General features: G+C 43.4%; 2 protein-coding genes and 1 non-coding gene across 4 annotated transcripts; 1 reads left to right on the forward strand and 2 right to left on the reverse strand.

Annotated features, from left to right (window-relative positions):
• Positions 1 to 883: 883 nt before the first annotated feature.
• On the reverse strand, positions 884 to 13,941 carry LOC6502123. Of its 2 annotated transcripts, none has more exons than XM_032453511.2 (6): positions 13,668 to 13,941; positions 6,651 to 7,479; positions 4,024 to 4,610; positions 3,304 to 3,763; positions 2,827 to 3,226; positions 884 to 2,758 (listed from the first exon to the last, which is right to left on the reverse strand). In XM_032453511.2, the coding sequence occupies exons 2-6, from the start codon at positions 6,736 to 6,738 to the stop codon at positions 1,219 to 1,221; spliced, it is 3,075 nt and encodes a 1,024-aa protein (XP_032309402.1). In that variant the 5' UTR covers positions 6,739 to 7,479; positions 13,668 to 13,941; the 3' UTR covers positions 884 to 1,218. The 2 variants fall into 2 exon arrangements, with proteins under 2 accessions (XP_032309402.1, XP_001966166.1); XM_001966130.4 differs by having other exon boundaries at positions 13,632 to 13,941.
• A 359-nt stretch (positions 13,942 to 14,300) lies between these two features.
• Positions 14,301 to 14,372, forward strand: Trnaa-cgc. Its single transcript has one exon. It is a non-coding gene; the product is annotated as a tRNA-Ala (tRNA).
• Positions 14,373 to 14,770: 398 nt separating this feature from the next.
• Positions 14,771 to 17,602, reverse strand: LOC6502121 (vacuolar protein sorting-associated protein 4). Its single transcript, XM_001966132.4, has 5 exons — positions 17,423 to 17,602; positions 16,679 to 16,818; positions 15,754 to 16,615; positions 15,465 to 15,693; positions 14,771 to 15,398 (listed from the first exon to the last, which is right to left on the reverse strand). Exons 2-5 carry the CDS (start codon positions 16,812 to 16,814, stop codon positions 15,297 to 15,299), a joined length of 1,329 nt encoding a protein of 442 aa, XP_001966168.1. The 5' UTR covers positions 16,815 to 16,818; positions 17,423 to 17,602; the 3' UTR covers positions 14,771 to 15,296.
• Positions 17,603 to 17,704: the final 102 nt, after the last annotated feature.

A 17,704-nucleotide genomic window follows, 5' to 3' on the forward strand; every position in this document is an offset into this window, starting at 1 on the left:
TTTACCGCACAGTATATACCACACAGCATAGATCGTATAGCATAGATCGTATAGCATAGATCGTATAGCATAGATCGTACAGTATTTACCGCACAGCATTTACCGCACAGCATATACCGCACAGCATTTACCGCACAGCATTTACCGCACAATATATACCACACAGCATAGATGCTATAGCATAGATCGTATAGCATAGATCGTACAGCATTTACCGCACAGCATTTACCGCACAGCATTTACCGCACAGCATATACCGTACAGCATTTACCGCACAGCATTTACCGCACAGTATATACCACACAGCATAGATGGTATAGCATAGATCGTATAGCATAGATCGTATAGCTGTTACCGCACAGCATTTACCGCACAGCATTTACCGCACAGCATTTACCGCACAGCATATACCGCACAGCATTCACCGTACAGCATTTACCGCACAGTATATACCACACAGCATTTACCGCACAGCATATACCGTGCAGCATAGGCCGTGCAGCATAGGCCGTGCAGCATAGGCCGTGCAGCATATGCCGTACAGCATAGGCCGCATGGCTGTTGAGCGGCATATGCAAAATTCAATTTTGGCCCCATTTTTGGCTCAAATCCAAGGAAAAGTGGGATTCTCGCAGTTTTTGGCGAATATCTTCACTTTTTCGCATCCGATTGAAAAACAGCGTACCGTTTATGAAGCAGGGAACTAAATGCAGGGAACTAAACCAGAATTGAATTTTGAGAATTTTAAGGATCCTCTGATGCAAATTGACGAGGACGGTTTTCCAAGGGGTACCATCATGATTTGGTCCAAATATCATGGAAATATTGATGTTCTGATTACAGACACTTTCTCCTCCAACTTGCAATGAAAACTTTCTTCCAATTCTGGTATTTTTAAGTCGAGACCCCCGACTATGCTAAGCCTAATTATTTATTATTTTGTCTCACATCATAAGCTTAATCTTAAAATTAAAATCTATGCGATTGTCAGCATTTCGAAATTCCATTTCTATATCTTTGTTTTCGTTTCGGATATTTACAGTGCTCTTCCAAGCAGGTGAGGAGTGGATTTGATTTGTTTTTTGATTAATGGGATGATTCTTGGTGGTTGTAGTTGATTGTTTCATATTTTTGGGGGCCATAGCCACGATCTGGTGTGCATATCACAAAGTGTTCACCCCCTTTGGCGGGAGAGCTATGAATTGTGGAGTTTGGATATCAGGGAATTAGTGGAGAGGATCTGCCGCGTCTTCGTGCTTTCGAAACGGTAGCGGAAGCGGAAGCGGAAGCGGAAACGGAAGCTGCTGTCAAGGGTGTGGAAACGGAAGCGCCGACAGCCGCAGAGGCAGCGGAAGCGGAAGTTGGTGGCCTATAGGTGGGAAGGTCTATGAAAACAGGCCTGTATTCCGGATTCTCTGGCCGCATCGATCTCGACTCCGTCTGCAGCACATTTGTATAATAATTGAAGTCATTCTGCTGCCTGTCTTGCTCCTTGCTCTTCTCCTCACTGCTCCTGTCGGGGATCGGAGCTTCCGTGTCCTGTTTCTGCGACCTGGCCCTCATCAAGCGGAACAGATTCCTCTGCTGCTGGACGACCGAGGATCTCCGGGAGGCCTTGGGCTTGGATCGCCTCCTCGCAGAGCTGCTGGCATTCAGAAAGGCAGACTCCTCGTAACGTGGAATGTAGCGCGGCTTGCGGGACTCACCAGGACGCACTGCCTCCCGGTCGTGGGGCGTCACATTGAAGCCAAAGAATCTCGGTGCCTGGACGGAAATCAAGGGCAATAGGGTTTCCCGGGCGTAGCGCTCGGCCTTTTGAAGTAACTCCCCCAGGCGGAAGGGCAGCAGCTGCACGGTCTGCGGCTCATCCGGATCCGGGGAACGGCCCGTGCCCATTTGGGCCATCATCTTGGGCGGCGTGGCTGTCACCGGCGATGGCTGATCCGGTCCCAGGTCCAGGTCCTTGCCTTGTTTGACGCGCGGCGTAGTGGCCTTCAGGACGGGCTCCACGATTTCCGGTTGAGTGGATATGGAAGCGGATCCGGAATTGCCTCTGGCATCGCCCGAGTAGTCCTGGAGATTCCTGCCCTTGTTCACCGCCAAGCGGCGATCCTTGAGGACCGGCTCGAAGATCTCGCCCGGGGAATCGGACAAGCTGCGACTGGACTCGGCTGGCTCGGCGGTTTCATTGTCCAGGGAATTGCCGACGAGGATCGGCTGCCACGGCAGCTCATCGTCCTGGCCCAGGGGATAGGTCTGGTTCTGGGCCAACTTGAAGCTGGTGCCCAGGTTGAAGATGTCCTTGCGCTGCTTCACCGTCTCCACGCCATCCACCGCCGATTCCTGGACACTGGAATCGGGGACATCCGTGGGCGATATGGTGGGACCTCCTCCTCCCGCTCCTCCCGATCCTCCACCGCCTGCTCCTACTGCCATTCCCCCGCCATTCTGTCCCGGAGGCTGCGTGGTGTACGCGCCGTAATCCTCCTGATTGTCCAGCTCGCAGTTGCCAGCCTGGAGGCGCAGGCGGACAGGACTGCCGCTGCTCAGCTTGGTGGAGGGACGACAGAGCGAGTGACTCCGGCCGAAGCTGTCCGTGAGCACCACCTTGTCGATGTCCCAGTGGGGCAGGCCCTTGCTCAGCCACCCGCTGTAGGACTTGTAGTGCAGGCTCAGGGTGGTGGGGAAGCCCAGGGCTGGGTGGGGCACGATGATCTTGGACACGATGTCGCCGGCAAAGAACTCTGCGTCGTCCTTTCTGCAAAAATAAACATCCAAGAAGAATGTAAATAAATCGAATGATAATGCCCGGGAAGGAACACTTACTCGGATATCTCGAAGGTCTCGTTGAGGCCACCGTCGCCCTCGAGAATGGCCTCCAAGCGGCCGATGGTGCGGAGGGGCAGGTCGTTGAAGGAATTGAAGATCTGCAGCTGGAACTGGTGGGCGCAGAAGGGCTCCTCCTCGCGGGTCAGCAGGTACAGTTGGCCCCGGCCGGTGGAGCGATCGGCGTAGTAGCCCATGTTGCCGCAACGTGGCACTCCCTCGGCCAGATCCTCGTCGTCCTGGGCGCAGGGAAAGCAGCGTCCCTTGAGGAAGTCATCGTAGCTGGCACAGGGAAAGGCCGGAAACAGGCACCGCGGAGCCACCGAGTCGATGAAGAACTTATAGGCACGTCGATGGTTGCACAAGGATCGTCCCTCCTCGTCCTCCGCCGCCTGGGCAGCTGTGGGGAGAATAGTTGGTTATTATTTTAAATAAAAATTAAGTTAAAAATAAGATAATTTATTTAAGACAACTTACACCAAATAAAATCAGTGACAGCTCCCACGAAAAGATTGGAGCATCCGGTCTGGACACGTCCTCCATTCGGATAGTAGTCCACATGGCCCATGGGCTGCCAGGAGCCGAGTCCTCCCAGGATCAGATTCTCGCCATTCGAATGGATGACATCCACGAACTCCGCATCGCTGCTGTCCAACCGCACCTTGGGGTGTTGGGCCTCGAACAGGGGTCCTGCCGGATCCAGGCCCGTGATCCTGGAGAGCCCAGGCAACTCGGCGCCGGCAAATCCCGAGACGTGAGCCCCCAAACTGAAGCCAATGATGTGGGTCCTCATCAGATCCAGGCCCTTGTGCTGCTGCAGATTTCGGAGGAGCATGGCCAGCTGCTTTCCCACCAGACGCGTATTGGCCGCCGCCCTCACATAGTTGGGGAAGGTGGCTCCGTTCTCCCAGTCCACACAGATCACGATGCAGTCCTCCTGGAAGGGAAAAAAATAATAAATATTATTTAAACAATATATACAGTGTTTTCTTTATAAAAAATAAAAAAGGAAAGGGTATCTGGTGCGGGATAAAATAAAAATAAATTAAATAAAACTTTATCTTGGCCTCCAGGCAGTTTAGAACTTTCTACTAATAGGGTTTCCGGTCTAACACCTTAACCTCTCCACCAACCCCTCTTCTAAGTGAATTATAAGTTCTATGAACTAGTCTTGAAATATTAAAAAATATAACTCACCACCGCCATTAAAGCCGTTTTCATTTCATAAATCCAGACGTGCGGACAGGCCGAGCCAAAGCCATGGACTATGACCCTCACAGAGAGCTCGTCGAAGCCCTCCAGATCATCAATCGAGGGTGTTGAGGGTTTCTTTTGGCTGGAAGGTCTTTCTGTGGTGGTCCCAGAAGAGCTGGCAGTCGAGCCAGATCCCGAGGACCGACCACTGCCTTCGGGCGAACTGGTGCTAACTTCCGCATCCCGTTTCCCGCGAAAGGCACTCGTCATGTTCAGGAAGGACAGCTCCATCAGAGGACGATCGGAGCGCTGGCGGGTGGAGTAGAAGTAGAACTTGGTGTTGATCTCCTCCGGGGCGGATGGCAGCATCTCCAGGTAGGCGAAAGGACCCGAGTCCTCGAAGCAGCCGAGTTCCCCGTAGCACACTCTCTTCACAGCTCGGCGGGTCCTCGTGTGTCCTTGCCGCTGGCGTTCCTTCTGCCGTTCCTCGAACTCCTTGATGGAGTCCTCGACCGCCTGGGATAGTTCCGTGAAGTTGGCATAGGAGGGCGGAGATGAGGTCACAGCAGAGACTTCCTGGGGGGCATTGGCTATAAATAAATAGAAAATCATAAAAATATTTTAGAGATTCTACTGAGTCGTCGAAAAAGAAATTAAGAAAGAAATTGGATAATTTAAATGAAGATCACGTTCTTATTAGATTTCAATTGATTTCGGGCTCACTGATATGGAATTCGGCGGGTACTGCGGTTCTATAATTATTGAAATTAAAAAGGCAAAAAAAACTTAAGGAATATATATGAGTTCTATAGAATCTAGAGATAAACTGAGGCAGGCAATGGGAAGAAAAGATATAGGCCCAAAAAAACACAAATATTAAGACTCACAATCCCTTACATTACTTCACTTTTAAAACCTTTCTTTTACCTAATAAAAAATATTAAAAAAAAAAAAACCTCTCCTCATTTAGTGACAAATCGTCAACTGTTTGTAATTTCTTTAATGACAACGCGTGAATTATTTTAATTTTCCGTCTTACGTTTTCCTCAAACCATTCGAAATGCACGCCATGCGGATGACATAACACATAGGAGTGTTTTTTTCAGTTTTTTTTCTCAGTTTTTTTTATAATAAATCGGTGGAGCGTGATTGCGTTTTTAAAATAACTTAAATATCTTTACGCACACGCCGCCCAGGTTTGGGGGAATGGGGAAATAGTAAGCCATAGAATTTGAATAAAAATTAAATTATAAATTATAATTAGAAGAAAAAAAAATGGCAAAAAGAAAAGGAGGAAAAAAATAGTTAGATGATTCAAAATACCGAAATGCGCCTTGAAAGCCCCAAGACCCCGAAACCCGGTCTCCACACCCCCGAACCAAGGAATCACGGATCCGGTCATGGCCGTCTGAGAGGAGAGGCCACTGGATGGAAAACACATGGAGATAGAGGAACACAGGCAAGAGTACACCACAACACAAACACAACATTCGACGCACACGTTCACACTCGCTTTTATCCACAACAATTAGGGACATCACGTCACAATTCACACACTCGGACCCGGATTCGATCCCCCCGACGGGAGGCACGTACCCGGGCCCGGGGCCTAGGACTCAAACACCTAAGGCCATTCCGGCTACACCGAAGGGAGTGTCTAAACTTCCAAATATAAACTGAAAGTGCTCCTAAAACTGTACTACCAGGGCCTACTAGGTAGGATCTACAAAGTCTAAAGGTTGCCAAGGAAACAGTGTTTTATTTTAAATTAAATCAAATGCTAAATGGTATTTGTATCTCTTGGATTCCTCCACTCAGCCCCAAGGGTGAATTAATCTCAGTAGCAAGTGTAGTTGGGGCTTGATGGGTTTCGACTTTGTGGGGGAGGAAAAAAGGCACTTGAAGGAATAAATAATATAAAATGATTTAACTAAAATATATATATAGAGATATTTAAAGATATAACTATAAAAAAGTAAATAAAACCAAACTGCTTTACTTTTCTTGATCCTCCAAATGTTTAGATTCAAAAGGCTTTAAGGGAAAATTAACTTGAATGGAGTAGTTACTAACTATAGTTATAGTTTCTGGTGGAATGTAATAGTTTAAGATAGTTAAGATGTACCTGTATTTTAACTATATAAGCACCATTAAATAGTAACTTTCCTGAAAAAGATATTTTAAATCCCAAAACAATATTAAATATTAAAAAGGAAAGCAAGAACTCACATAGTTCCTTCAAGCTACATATCTCTTTATATTCTTTCTATCTAAAACCAAAAAAAATAATAAAAATAATTTATATTTAAGCCAAATAAATTCCACTAAATGACCCACATTACCCTCTATTTTTTCCCGTGTAAAAATCACAGAAAATACACATGAAAGCCCGGGCCATTGTGCAATCTGTGCCGTGAAGTGGTTCGCTGATCGTCTTCTCAATTGCCAGACACCACCCCCTAGAGCCCCTCTCCCTCGCCCCCACCCCTCTAATAACCACCCACACGAAAGTGCTTTTTACGTAGTGTGCGAATGCAGTGCCCCCCTCTTTGAAACGCCTTTGTTGAGCGCTGAGTAAATTAGTTAATGTCTGGCAATTAGTTAATGGAGCCCACGGGGCGTATACTCACTTTTCTCAATTCCATTTCCATTTCCAGGGGCCGGATGGAGTATCAGCAGCAGAAACACAAGATAAATCACTTGGCTGGCACTCGACATGTTTCCGCTGTTCTACGAACGCTCTTCATTGATCAAATTGCCCCGATCTGTCTATTATTTTTCCTCTTAGTTTAGTTTTTTTCTCTCAATGAATTTTTGTCGCCGCTGTGAACATTGCTCGATGGCAGCCAGTCGGTGTTATGCGTCTCTTTTATTATTGTTTTGTTGCTTTTTTATTTTTTTTTATTTTTTGCTTTGGTAATAGCAAAAATATACACAATAAACAAATTCACTTTCACTTATTTGTGAACCTGCCGGGCGACAATACTCCAGCAAAGTTAAAGCCAAAAGCCAGCAGAGCCAAAACCAAAACCAAGACCACGACGAGATGGTGGCTTTGGCTACGGAATCGTGACTATAACTATGACTGACTCACTGACTGACTTTTAAAGTAAAAAAATAAAAACAAAAAATAGTGGCAGACACTCCAAAACTGTCTCCAAAAAAAAAAGGCAGTGGGATCTCCAAAGCTTCGATCCTCGATGGCTGATTACTTGATTGAATTATGTGCAAGGCGAAGCATCAGGTAAGGCATTTATATCGTTTATATACATTTGGCTTTCTCCGATCTCCGAGAAGGGTGAAACTCAACCTCCAGCTCCAGCTCCAGCTCTAGTAGCAGAGAGCCACAGACGCCCAGACTCCGACTCCAACTCCGAGTGCGAGTGCGACTTCAGCTCCAATTTGCGACAAGCGGCATTGACTGATTGATGGCCTGATTGATGGCTGGCGATCAGTCGTCTGCAATCAAAAAAAAATCAAAACTGGTGAGTTTAAGCGGCTTAAACGGTGGGCACTGAGCGAACAAAAGGCGGTTAGTAAAGTTAATAAAACAATTTGTTGGGAAAGTGCTTAAAAAGTTAAGCTTAAGCAAGTTATAGTAATTTTTATAAAGAGTAATAGTATTAGGGTGCATAATATATTAAATTTATAAATAAACAATGTATAAATAAACTATTTCAAATGATTTTTTTATAAGAAAATTAATAATTCTTACATGAATAATTACAAACAGAGCTTATAGTCGAGAAACACTTCTTGAAAAACTACAATTTCTTAAAGGCTTCTCTTCAACATCTTTAAATAAATATATTTTTCTTTTTATTTATTTCTCAATCCCCTTGTTTCCACCTATATTTTTCTCTCAGTGCTGCCACTAGTGCCGTTGTATAATAGGCCGGTTGCAGTGCCGCCCGAACAGGATGTTGCGCATGTGCGTCTGGCCGTTGTCTCTGTTGGTGTCTCTCCGGTGTGCCTTGTCTCTTGTCTCTTGCAGCCTGTCGCCTCCCATCTTGAACATTGTCTCTTGGTCTGTTTGTTTCTGGCCATTGACCTTACACTTGACTCCGACTCGGACTTGGACTCGGACTTGAAGCATTCTGGCGGCAAAAAAAACAACAAAAAAATAACAAACCGAATCCAGCCTGACCACTTTTGGCCGCCTCACATTTGGGTCAATAGGCGGACAGAAACCAAGCCAAACAATAGCCGAATAAACAAACCGACCGAACGGACAAATTGCCGTTTGTTGACTTTTGGCTAATTTACTTAAAATCAGCAGCTAAATACGAACAAAGAGCCGAATGTAGTCTGAGAGGGCGTGACTCAGTGGAGGCGATGTGACAAACGAAAGTGAAAACCTTTAACACCGAAACCTGAGTAACCTGAGAGACCGTAACCAAAACCCTAAACTGTTTCTCTATCGATGAGATTTTTATGGTTTTATGAGAGACCACTACCACTGGTAACATCATTTCACTTTCGTTGGTTTTCAGTTTTCGTGATCTATCAATTAGCATCCGATTGTGCAAGAGATGCCAAGACACATTTGTATCTATTTGTCCACGAAAGTGTTTTGTCATCGTTTTCGGTAATCATAATTAACACAATTTGTACTGCAGTTGCACTGTACAGTGTTAACTGCCACCAGTTGGCCAACAACTTGCTGCCAATTAACCAATTAGTCTTTAGAGGTTCTTGCCTGGTTTTTATGGATGAGGTTATCATTTTTAGTGTTTTGAAACTTGAGTCATTAATTAATATACAACAACACTTTGGATTTCATAAACAGACTTCTGAGAAACTAATGAATTTTATTTAAAACACTTAATTGGCTGCCTTTCATAAATTAAAGTTTTTTTATTGAAGCCTTCTCTTGGAAGTATGGTGACTAAGCCACTTAATTGTGTTATAAAAGCCTTCTTTTTATCATATTATTATTAACATATTTTGGTTTTTTAAAAATACATTTTGTGGTTGTAGTTTATACATTCAATTTATTCAATTTATAATTATAGGAGCTCTTAAAAAAAAGTATTTAAATAATTCTGATACTTCTGAGCTCTTAAGATTCTACTGAGGCTTCTGATAATATTTCTAGGTTCAATTTTTTAAGTTTTTTTTTTTATGAAGTCTTCTTAAGTTTAAGGGATAAAATAAACTTCTTTTAAAATAATAATTTGTTAATTTGTAAGTCTTTATAGCGTGCCATCTGTTTTAAGGATTTTCTTGTAATATATATAATATTTGAATCTTAAAAATAAATAGTTGAAGCTTGAAACCTTTTAAGAAAAGGGTCCACTTTAGAAATACTCTCATAAAGATGAGTCTACTATATCATATATTTGTGAAAAGTCTAATTTTTTAAGAACTATAAGCTAAATTTTAGTATTTGATTGTAAAAATTATAATAAAGCTTATATTTTATAAAAAAAGAATATTTTTCCTAACAAGCTTCTGATAAATCATTTTATTTTTCAGCGAAAATACCCGTCGACAATTAATTTCAAGCTGTCAATGAAGAGCCTCATTTTTAGAGCTCATCTATCTGATTTCTAACCCCTTGCCCCGTCGACACTAATCATCTTCATTAACTCCGATCCAATTCCGCGGTCATTATCTGGAGATCCAAGACCCTTTGTTCGCGCCAGAGTTCGTGTGAACATCCGATGAAAAGTAAAATTAAAATGCGAGTACCGTTAAAGAATAGAAACGAAGAGCGGCCTGACAGGTGAGTGAAGCAAAGAAACGGAATGGAGAAAAAGAAATGGAGAAAAAAACAAAGGTAAAAAATCTGAGAAAGCAGCGACAAACATCACAGACGTCTCAGCATCAAAATGGAAAGTAACGCAATAGGTAATGCTTCTGGGGGGAGACTCCAGCCCGGGGAGACTTTCTGAAGCCAAAGATGAAGGTGAAGTTAAAAGTGGTTGGTGGTTTCGGTGGCTTTGGTGGTTCCAGTGGTGGCTGTGGTCGGTGGTGGCTGCCACTGACGGCCAGCGCTTCCACTTTCAAATAGATTAACCCAATTTGGCGGCTCTGACGCTTTTCGCTGCTCATTTTCGCGTTTGGCGGCTAATTCAGCTCATTACACAGAACGAATGGCAGAGCACTGTAAGAAAAACTGTGAGAATATTCAAATTTCACGAAAAAAAACCTACAAGAAAGGCAAAAAAAGAGATGGATAAAGTTATAATGATTTCTAAGAACCTGTTCCTTTTTTTATTAATCATTCTGCTAAAGAAACCCCTTCTCTTTATTATTTATTTTAGTCTCTTTAACTTCCCCCTTTAAACAACAGTGTATGAAAGTGAGAAGATCTGAGAACTGGCTGGGAAAGTCTGCAAATCGATCGAGAAAACCGAACCATGCCATAGAAAATGGCAGCAAAAGTCTCAGGTATTTTCTACCTTCTGCCCGAACTGTCCGCACGTCTGTCCGCGTGTCCGCCAGTCTGCCTGTCCAACTGTCCCATTCGGTCGTCTCATTAAGCTCTGGACGTGAGCCAAGCGAATGGCGGACAATGGGAATGGAAATGGTCACTCAACATTGCCAAATCCCCCTTAGACCCCAAGCCATACAATACTCCGTATAATACCAATGCATTGTCTTCGCTGTTGAGTATTTTTTTTATATTTTTGTGCAATCGAAATTCGCATGAAGCGATTTGATTGATTTGTCAAGCCAGCGACATGGCAGAAATAAAAACAAAGCTCAGCAGTAGACGAACTTTTTATTATTATTACTCCATGCTCTCCGCTCTACGGCTAGGCCTGCATGGAGAATTCCGGCCAGAAATCGAACAGGTGATGAAGAAATCCCAGGTGATTTATAGGTTTCCCCAGACTGATTTCACATTAAAAGTTAAACTGGGGGGCTATAAAAATATTAAACAACATACGAGACTATTATAGTCAAATTTTGATTAAAAATTGCTTCAGAACTAGTTTCTTAAATTAAAAAATTACGTTTTTTTTTATATTTAAAACAAAAAGCTTTTCTTTTAGCCCCAAACACAGCTCACGAATCAAAAGCCTGACTCGCCTGTTGATTTTCGTCTCAACGTCACTTGCCAAAACGAAAGACTTAGGCAACGAACTTGCCACAAAACGTCCAATCGCTGTCTCTCCAAGTACGCGAAAAAAACCCCAAAAAATATGTTTACAAAATTTCCTTGGCCAATTTTCGCATCGCTGGTAGTTGTTTCCTGTTTGTTACGACCAACTCCGCTAAAAAGTTAAAAGTAACGAAAAAAAAAGGGAGGAAGCCGATCCAATTCGAGGCGAAGAAATATCATGGAAACCAGCAGCGCATAAAATTTCCGCTCTCGTCGGTTGTGTTTTTTTATCTATCCGATATTTCGCTTCTTACTTGCAACAGGCAATTAGTGGCAAGTATATAGTGAACAGAAATAAAAAACCTAAAAAAGAACTCATTTCCAATGCAGAACACACACACACAGCAAACAATGAGCCATAAATCAGTTTGGAAACGGTAAAGTGCAACAATCGCATGCAATGTTGGGCTTTACATAGATAGTTGACACAGTTTTTTGAGTTTTTGGGGTAGAGAGAATGGGGCGGGGAATGTCATTTACTCCATAGCTCCATAGCTCCATAGATCCCACTTTTCTGACAGCATCAAGTTGCCAGTTATGGTTCACAGCTCATGGCTGGAGCCGGCTGGCTGACCTAATCAGCAGCCACTCTATCATTTCTCGGCTTATGAAACCTTCTGGCCCAGTTACCCAATGACACTAACCAGATGACAGCAAAAAAAAGTGATAAAAAAATAATAAAGACATAGTTAGTTCTTCAAAATGCTGACACAACTCATTGTTTAGAGAATTATTGACAAAAAAATGAAGTCATAGAAGTTCTAGAACTCTGCCATTATGGCTTTCCATTGCAGTGACAATAATGGTGGAGAGGCCGCTATTAAAAGAACCGATTAAAAGTAATTCCTCTCTTTAATTACAGGCCACAAGAACAAAAAGAAATTTAATTGGCTTGAACTCGTTTTATGGACTCTTTTTCTTGGCAATTACGTGTACTATTATTATGTTTCTCAAAATATGATGTAAACTAAAGTGAAAAATAGTAAAAAAATAGTTTGAAAAATTAAGCAAACACAAGGGTAAACGAATTTGAAATAATCATTATGGCCAAAGAGTCAAACAAATCAAACAAATTGCTGGTAAATAATTCGAGAAAATTTTCCAGCATTTAGCAGACATAATGCCCATTTGCATTTGATAATGTGGTATAATGTGGCGTGGCTCCACATTGGTGGTGGACGACCTTGTTCCCCGACCCCGAGAGCAGCAGCCTGCAGCAGCAGCAGCAGCCAAGGCAACAATCAAATGACTTGTAGTTTTGTTTTTTCCTTCAAGATGCAAGTCTCTACTCCGACATATATTTACTATTAAATTGAAAATTTAAATAACATATCAATAAATATTATGCACTTGAAAAAAAAAAAAAACACCTACTTAAGAGCTACTAACTCAAAATATTTCATTGTGTTGGCGTCTTTTTGACATTGGCTGGAATTTTATGCACTTTAATTGTGGAGTGTGATGGTGGTGTTGTTGTTGGGTTTCAACTTTAAACTGTATGATTTGACTTTTTTTTTTGTTTTGTTTGTTGGTGAGTTGCTTGTTTTTTTTGTTGTTGCTGTTGCTGTTGCTGGCGGCGACAATTCGTGTCAATGTCAGCATGATTTTTTAGTTTTTCAGGTGTCGATGGCTCTGCGAACAAGTTTAATCGAAAGGTGTGCATAATACAACTATACTACATATATGGTGTATATATGCAAGAAGTGCAGCAGGGGGCAGCAAAAAGTAATGATTAACTGCTTCTGTAATTGCCAGCGAAATGCACATAAATTAATGCACATAATTCAAGTCACTTGGACACATTTGAGCCGCAAGAAATATGCATTTTTGAAATAGTTTCGCAAAACTACGCGACTGACACATAAAACAAAACAACAAAAAAATGGCAAAAAAACGGTAGCCAAAACAAAATAAAAATAATGCAAAAAAAATATATAGACAATAGTATAAAAGTGTATATATTTTTTATGTATGTAGTTTTTTGTGGCTGCTGTGCGGCGGCTTCTTCTTCAGTTCGCTTATTTCGGACCCGGCTCACGGTTTCACTTGAAGCGCGTGAAAGTTGCGCTTCACCAGAGCCCCAGCTCCACAGCTCCCAAACAACAACAACTTCACAGGAAAAAATTTAAATATATTTTTTATGGGCAGTTCGATAATGTATCTTTGACTAAAAACACAAAAATAAAAGATGTTTATGTAAGCTATCCTTAAAAAATCACGAGAAACTAAAGAAACTTTTGGAAAAAAAGCTAAAAATCAAAACAAAAAACATAATATATATTACAAATTTTTAACTAGCATTTTTAGTTTTTAAAATATCTGTTAGAAAAACTCTTTCTTTTCCAGTCTTGGCCAACACAAAGTTCTTAAACATAAATATAAATATTTAAATTACATTTTTTACTTAAAACCGCTCCTATAAAATGTAAAAAAAAAGAGCCAGGCACATTGAACAAAAAATAATAACAAAAACAAACAAATCACAACAAATACGCACTGTTTTTTAAATATTTATTTGTATCTTGTATCTCACTTTTCACGCTCGCCGCTGCGAAAGGTTGCGCAAAGCGCAAAGTCAAAAGCAATCCGAGAAATGTATCTTGGTATCTTTTGGATATGTTTTTGTGCAATGCAGACGGCAGATACGCTGCACTCACGTAACGGAACTGCGAATGTTCGGCCCCAAAAGAGCGGCAAACAAAAATGAAATATAGAACAGCGCGCGATGGGGCGATGGGGCCGGGATCTCGAACCTGAAGCCGTTGCGGCTGAAGCTCAACTGAAAAGCATAAACTGAAAGCATGCTTTCAAGCCGGGCTCCAACCCAGAGACTCGCCGGAGCAGCCGACAGAGTGCCGAGCCCCAAGCCGAAGACTCCACCGATCGCCGATCTCAATTCGCCCAGCACAGTGGAAGGTTTTCATTAAAATATTGCCAAGAAATTAAAAAATACGAGTTCTGAAAAAGATAAAAAATTATTGGTAGAAATATAGGTTTATTTTAAAATATATATTTGTAAAATATTAATCCAAGTAACTTATGTATTTTAAATGGTAAAAATTCATAATTAAAATGAATAAAAAACTAAACAATTAATATAATGAATACCTGTTTAATTTAATACATATTTAAACACATATTTTAGAAACATTTGGAGTCCTTTCAAGGGGACGTAGCTCAGGGGTAGAGCGCTCGCTTCGCATGTGAGAGGTCCCGGGTTCAAATCCCGGCGTCTCCAACCAAAATGACTTTGAATTAATATTTTCTCAAATACGCAAACATTAGGCATTTATTTTGCTTTTTGTGACAATCCTACATCAAATTAAAACTAACTTTATGAAGAATAAAAAAATACAGGTAATAATAATGAAAATTCTGCACAGGGCCCACTGTACATTTCCGCCCCCGCAGCACGTCCGTTAATTTGGAGCCAGAGCCGGTGGTGGTGTTGGTGGCAAGATGTTATCGGCCAAAGACACATCCAGCATGTAGGGCAGTCGGCAAAAGTGGCACATTCTTTTTAACTCCCTCTCTCTCTCTCGGACTGTGCATTCTTTCTCTGTCTAAGCGATACCCATCAAATGGGGTCACCTGAAGGCGAGGGTATTCCCCAAGTCGATTCACTCGCAATTGGCATTCTATGTGTATACAATCTGAATTTTATTACTCGTACGTTACAATTTTTAAATAGGTTTTGGTTTGGCCGACACGGCTAACTCCTTCGGCTAGCCCGCCGCCTCATGCCTCGCCTGCTCCGACCGCGCCACACCGCCGCCTTCCTGATCCGATCTCTGTGGCAAGACTTTGCGCAAGCGCAGACACATATTGCATATCGGTTTGGGGTTCGTTTTCGGGTTCGGGTTCTATAGCTTAACAATTACAGTACAAAAATACATAGACTTTGTGATTACAACAATCCCTCCTACTCCTCCTTGTCATTCTCCTCATCCTCATCTAACACTCCAACATCACTCCATCAGAATTACATTGTTTTCTTTTTTAAACATATTTTGCATGTATACATATATATATATAAAGTAAAATAAAAAAAAATGAGTTTAAGGAGAGCCAGAAGGTAAAAACGTGTTTGAATTTATGTAATAGGCAACAATTTGAATTAGCTGGTGGTGCTGAAGGGCGGTTTCTGGCGGGGATCTGGCATCTAGCCCTCTTGCCCAAAGTCCTCTGTGAATTTGCGCAGCTTCTTGAGGTCATCCTCGTTCACAGTGGGTTTCGTACGCGACAACGACTTAAGCATGTCGCGCTAAGGATATAATTTAACAAAATATAAGATTAATCCTTTTTGAGAAAAGAAACTCCAACTACTCACCATGGTAACTGGCGGTTCGAAGAGTTTATCGCTGGGCACATCCATCCAGTTCATCTCGACGGCTCCCTCGTCTCCGGGCGAGCACGGCACCAGCAGGTCGTTGACAATCTCCTCCTTATTCGTTGGACTTGGTCCTGTGACCCGTTTGAAATGCGTGGCCGTTTGAACTTTTCGTACTGGTTCCATCAAGGCATCGCGTACCACAATCGATATATCCGCGCCGGAGTAACTAGAGGAGGAGAAGGAGAGCCATTTAGTTTGGAAAGAGATAGAAGCCTCCTTAGCTTACCCTTCGGTCTTGCCGGCCAATTCCTTGAGATCCTGCTCGGTGAGTACGTGCGTGGTGTTGCCCAAATGAATCTTGAACATGACAAGGCGGGCATGCGGCTCCGGTAGCGGAATGTAGATACGTTTCTCGAAGCGACGTCTGATGGCCGAGTCGAGGACCCACGGGATATTGGTGGCGCCCAGGACCAGGATGCCATCCGTATCATTGCCCACGCCCTGCATCTGCACCAGAAACTCGGTCTTGATGCGGCGCACACTGTCGTTCTCATTGTCCGACCGGGCCGAGCACATGGAATCGATCTCGTCGATGAAGATGATCGAGGGCTTGTGCTGGCGGGCCAGCTCGAAGAGATTCTTGACCAGCTTCTCGGACTCGCCCAGCCACTTGGACATCAGATCAGAGCTGGACACCGAGAAGAATGTGGATCGGTTGGCTTCCGTGGCGACAGCCTTGGCCAGATAGGATTTGCCGGTACCGGGTGGTCCGAACAGCAGGATGCCCTTCCACGGTATACGCTTGCCGGTGAAGAGCTGCGGGAATTTGATGGGCAGGATGACAGCCTCCTTGAGTGCCTCTTTGGCGGCGTCCAGGCCGGCGACATCGGACCATTGCACCTTCGGCTTCTCAATCACAATGGCGTCCTCCAGCTTGCTCTGCAGCTTCTTCTTCTCGGGATCATCGCCGTCCTCGTCGTCGCTGTCGCTCTTCTTGTCCTTGTCCTCCTTGGCACTGGACTCGCCGCCCTCCTTGATCGGTTTCTTCTTGCCCTTCTTCAGGTACTCCTTAAGCTTCTCGGCCCTGTCCAGATACTGCAGGCACTTGGCCCGTATCGACTCCTTGGCCTTCTCGCCCTGCGCCTCATCTGTGTGTGCGAAAGGGATAAGTATCTAAAGGATGAAAGTGGTTCGGGTCTAAGGTGTCTTACACTTGATGGTGTGCAGGAAGTACTCCACGCCGTGCTCGTAGAGACGCAGTGCCTCTGCGTAGTTCTTGTTGCGATCCTCCTCGGTGGCCTTGGTCACCAAGTCGATGGCCTTCTGTAGTGTGGTTCCGGCTGCCATGATGCTGGAAAGCAAGTCGAATATATTAATTAATATCATAATTCCAAGCCTTGCTTTTTTGGGGGAAAAGTGACGTCATCGTGTGATATGGTTTGGAGATAAGGGGGCGGACTATTCATGTTTCATGTTTAATGTTTTTTAATCCTAAAAACTAAACAAAGTTAGTAGCTACAGTGAACATTAACTAAGTAAGGAATAGATTAGGAAAGGAATCAAGAGGGACGAACAAGGAGTGAGTGAGTAGTGAGTTGCAGTGAGTTCCGTAATCCTCCCACTTCTTGGCCATCTGAAGATGCTTCCTTCATAGTCTATGGCCACTGTATTCCCTTGAGGAATAGCCCCTCCCTAGCAAGCTGGCGTCCAGTCGAGTCATACGCCGTTCGTGCCTCATCTCCCTCCTCGAATTCCACGATATCTGCGATAGTGGTTACCCAATCCTTGGGATATCCAGGCAAAGTCCTTCGGTGACGCAGTGCTGGCGAACAGAATCGAATTTCTGAGCATGACTAATGCCCGCAGCGGCGGCGGCGACGGCGGCATTGACAAAAACAAATTGCGACAGCAGCGAGCGAGGGGGTGATGGGGGTGCATTCCCGGGGATTACTCACCTTTTGGCTGGCTGTTGTGATCCGAAATCCAGGCGATCGTTTCCAAGTGCTCCTGGTGCTCCGACAAAAGTTGAAACAAAAACGAAAACTTAACTATTTTGGTGGAATTCCAACACGAATGACGACGTCTTGTGTTTTTTTGTTATTTGCCAGTGTGACCGTGGTCCGCAAACACAAGTTGGCCAAATATGCAGTTTCTAAGAGGTTTTGGCGGGGTTTTTCAAAATGTTACATTATATTTTAACATTTTACATTTTCTCTAACATAAAATTAAATACTTTT

Source organism: Drosophila ananassae, chromosome XL, assembly GCF_017639315.1.
Source record: "Drosophila ananassae strain 14024-0371.13 chromosome XL, ASM1763931v2, whole genome shotgun sequence".
In the NCBI taxonomy this organism is placed as follows: domain Eukaryota; kingdom Metazoa; phylum Arthropoda; class Insecta; order Diptera; family Drosophilidae; genus Drosophila; species Drosophila ananassae.

Excerpts from the sequence above, each read along its gene's own strand:
- LOC6502121 (XM_001966132.4), bottom strand. The coding sequence starts at position 16,814 with ATGGCAGCCGGAACCACACTACAGAAGGCCATCGACTTGGTGACCAAG. Across the intron at positions 16,616-16,678 it reads CTTCCTGCACACCATCAAGT|ATGAGGCGCAGGGCGAGAAG; the intron begins GTAAGACACCTT and ends TCGCACACACAG. Across the intron at positions 15,399-15,464 it reads TCGAACCGCCAGTTACCATG|CGCGACATGCTTAAGTCGTT; the intron begins GTGAGTAGTTGG and ends TTATATCCTTAG.
- LOC6502123 (XM_032453511.2), bottom strand. The coding sequence starts at position 6,738 with ATGTCGAGTGCCAGCCAAGTGATTTATCTTGTGTTTCTGCTGCTGATA. Across the intron at positions 4,611-6,650 it reads TGGAAATGGAATTGAGAAAA|CCAATGCCCCCCAGGAAGTC; the intron begins GTGAGTATACGC and ends ATTTATTTATAG. Across the intron at positions 2,759-2,826 it reads GAGACCTTCGAGATATCCGA|AAAGGACGACGCAGAGTTCT; the intron begins GTAAGTGTTCCT and ends TTATTTTTGCAG.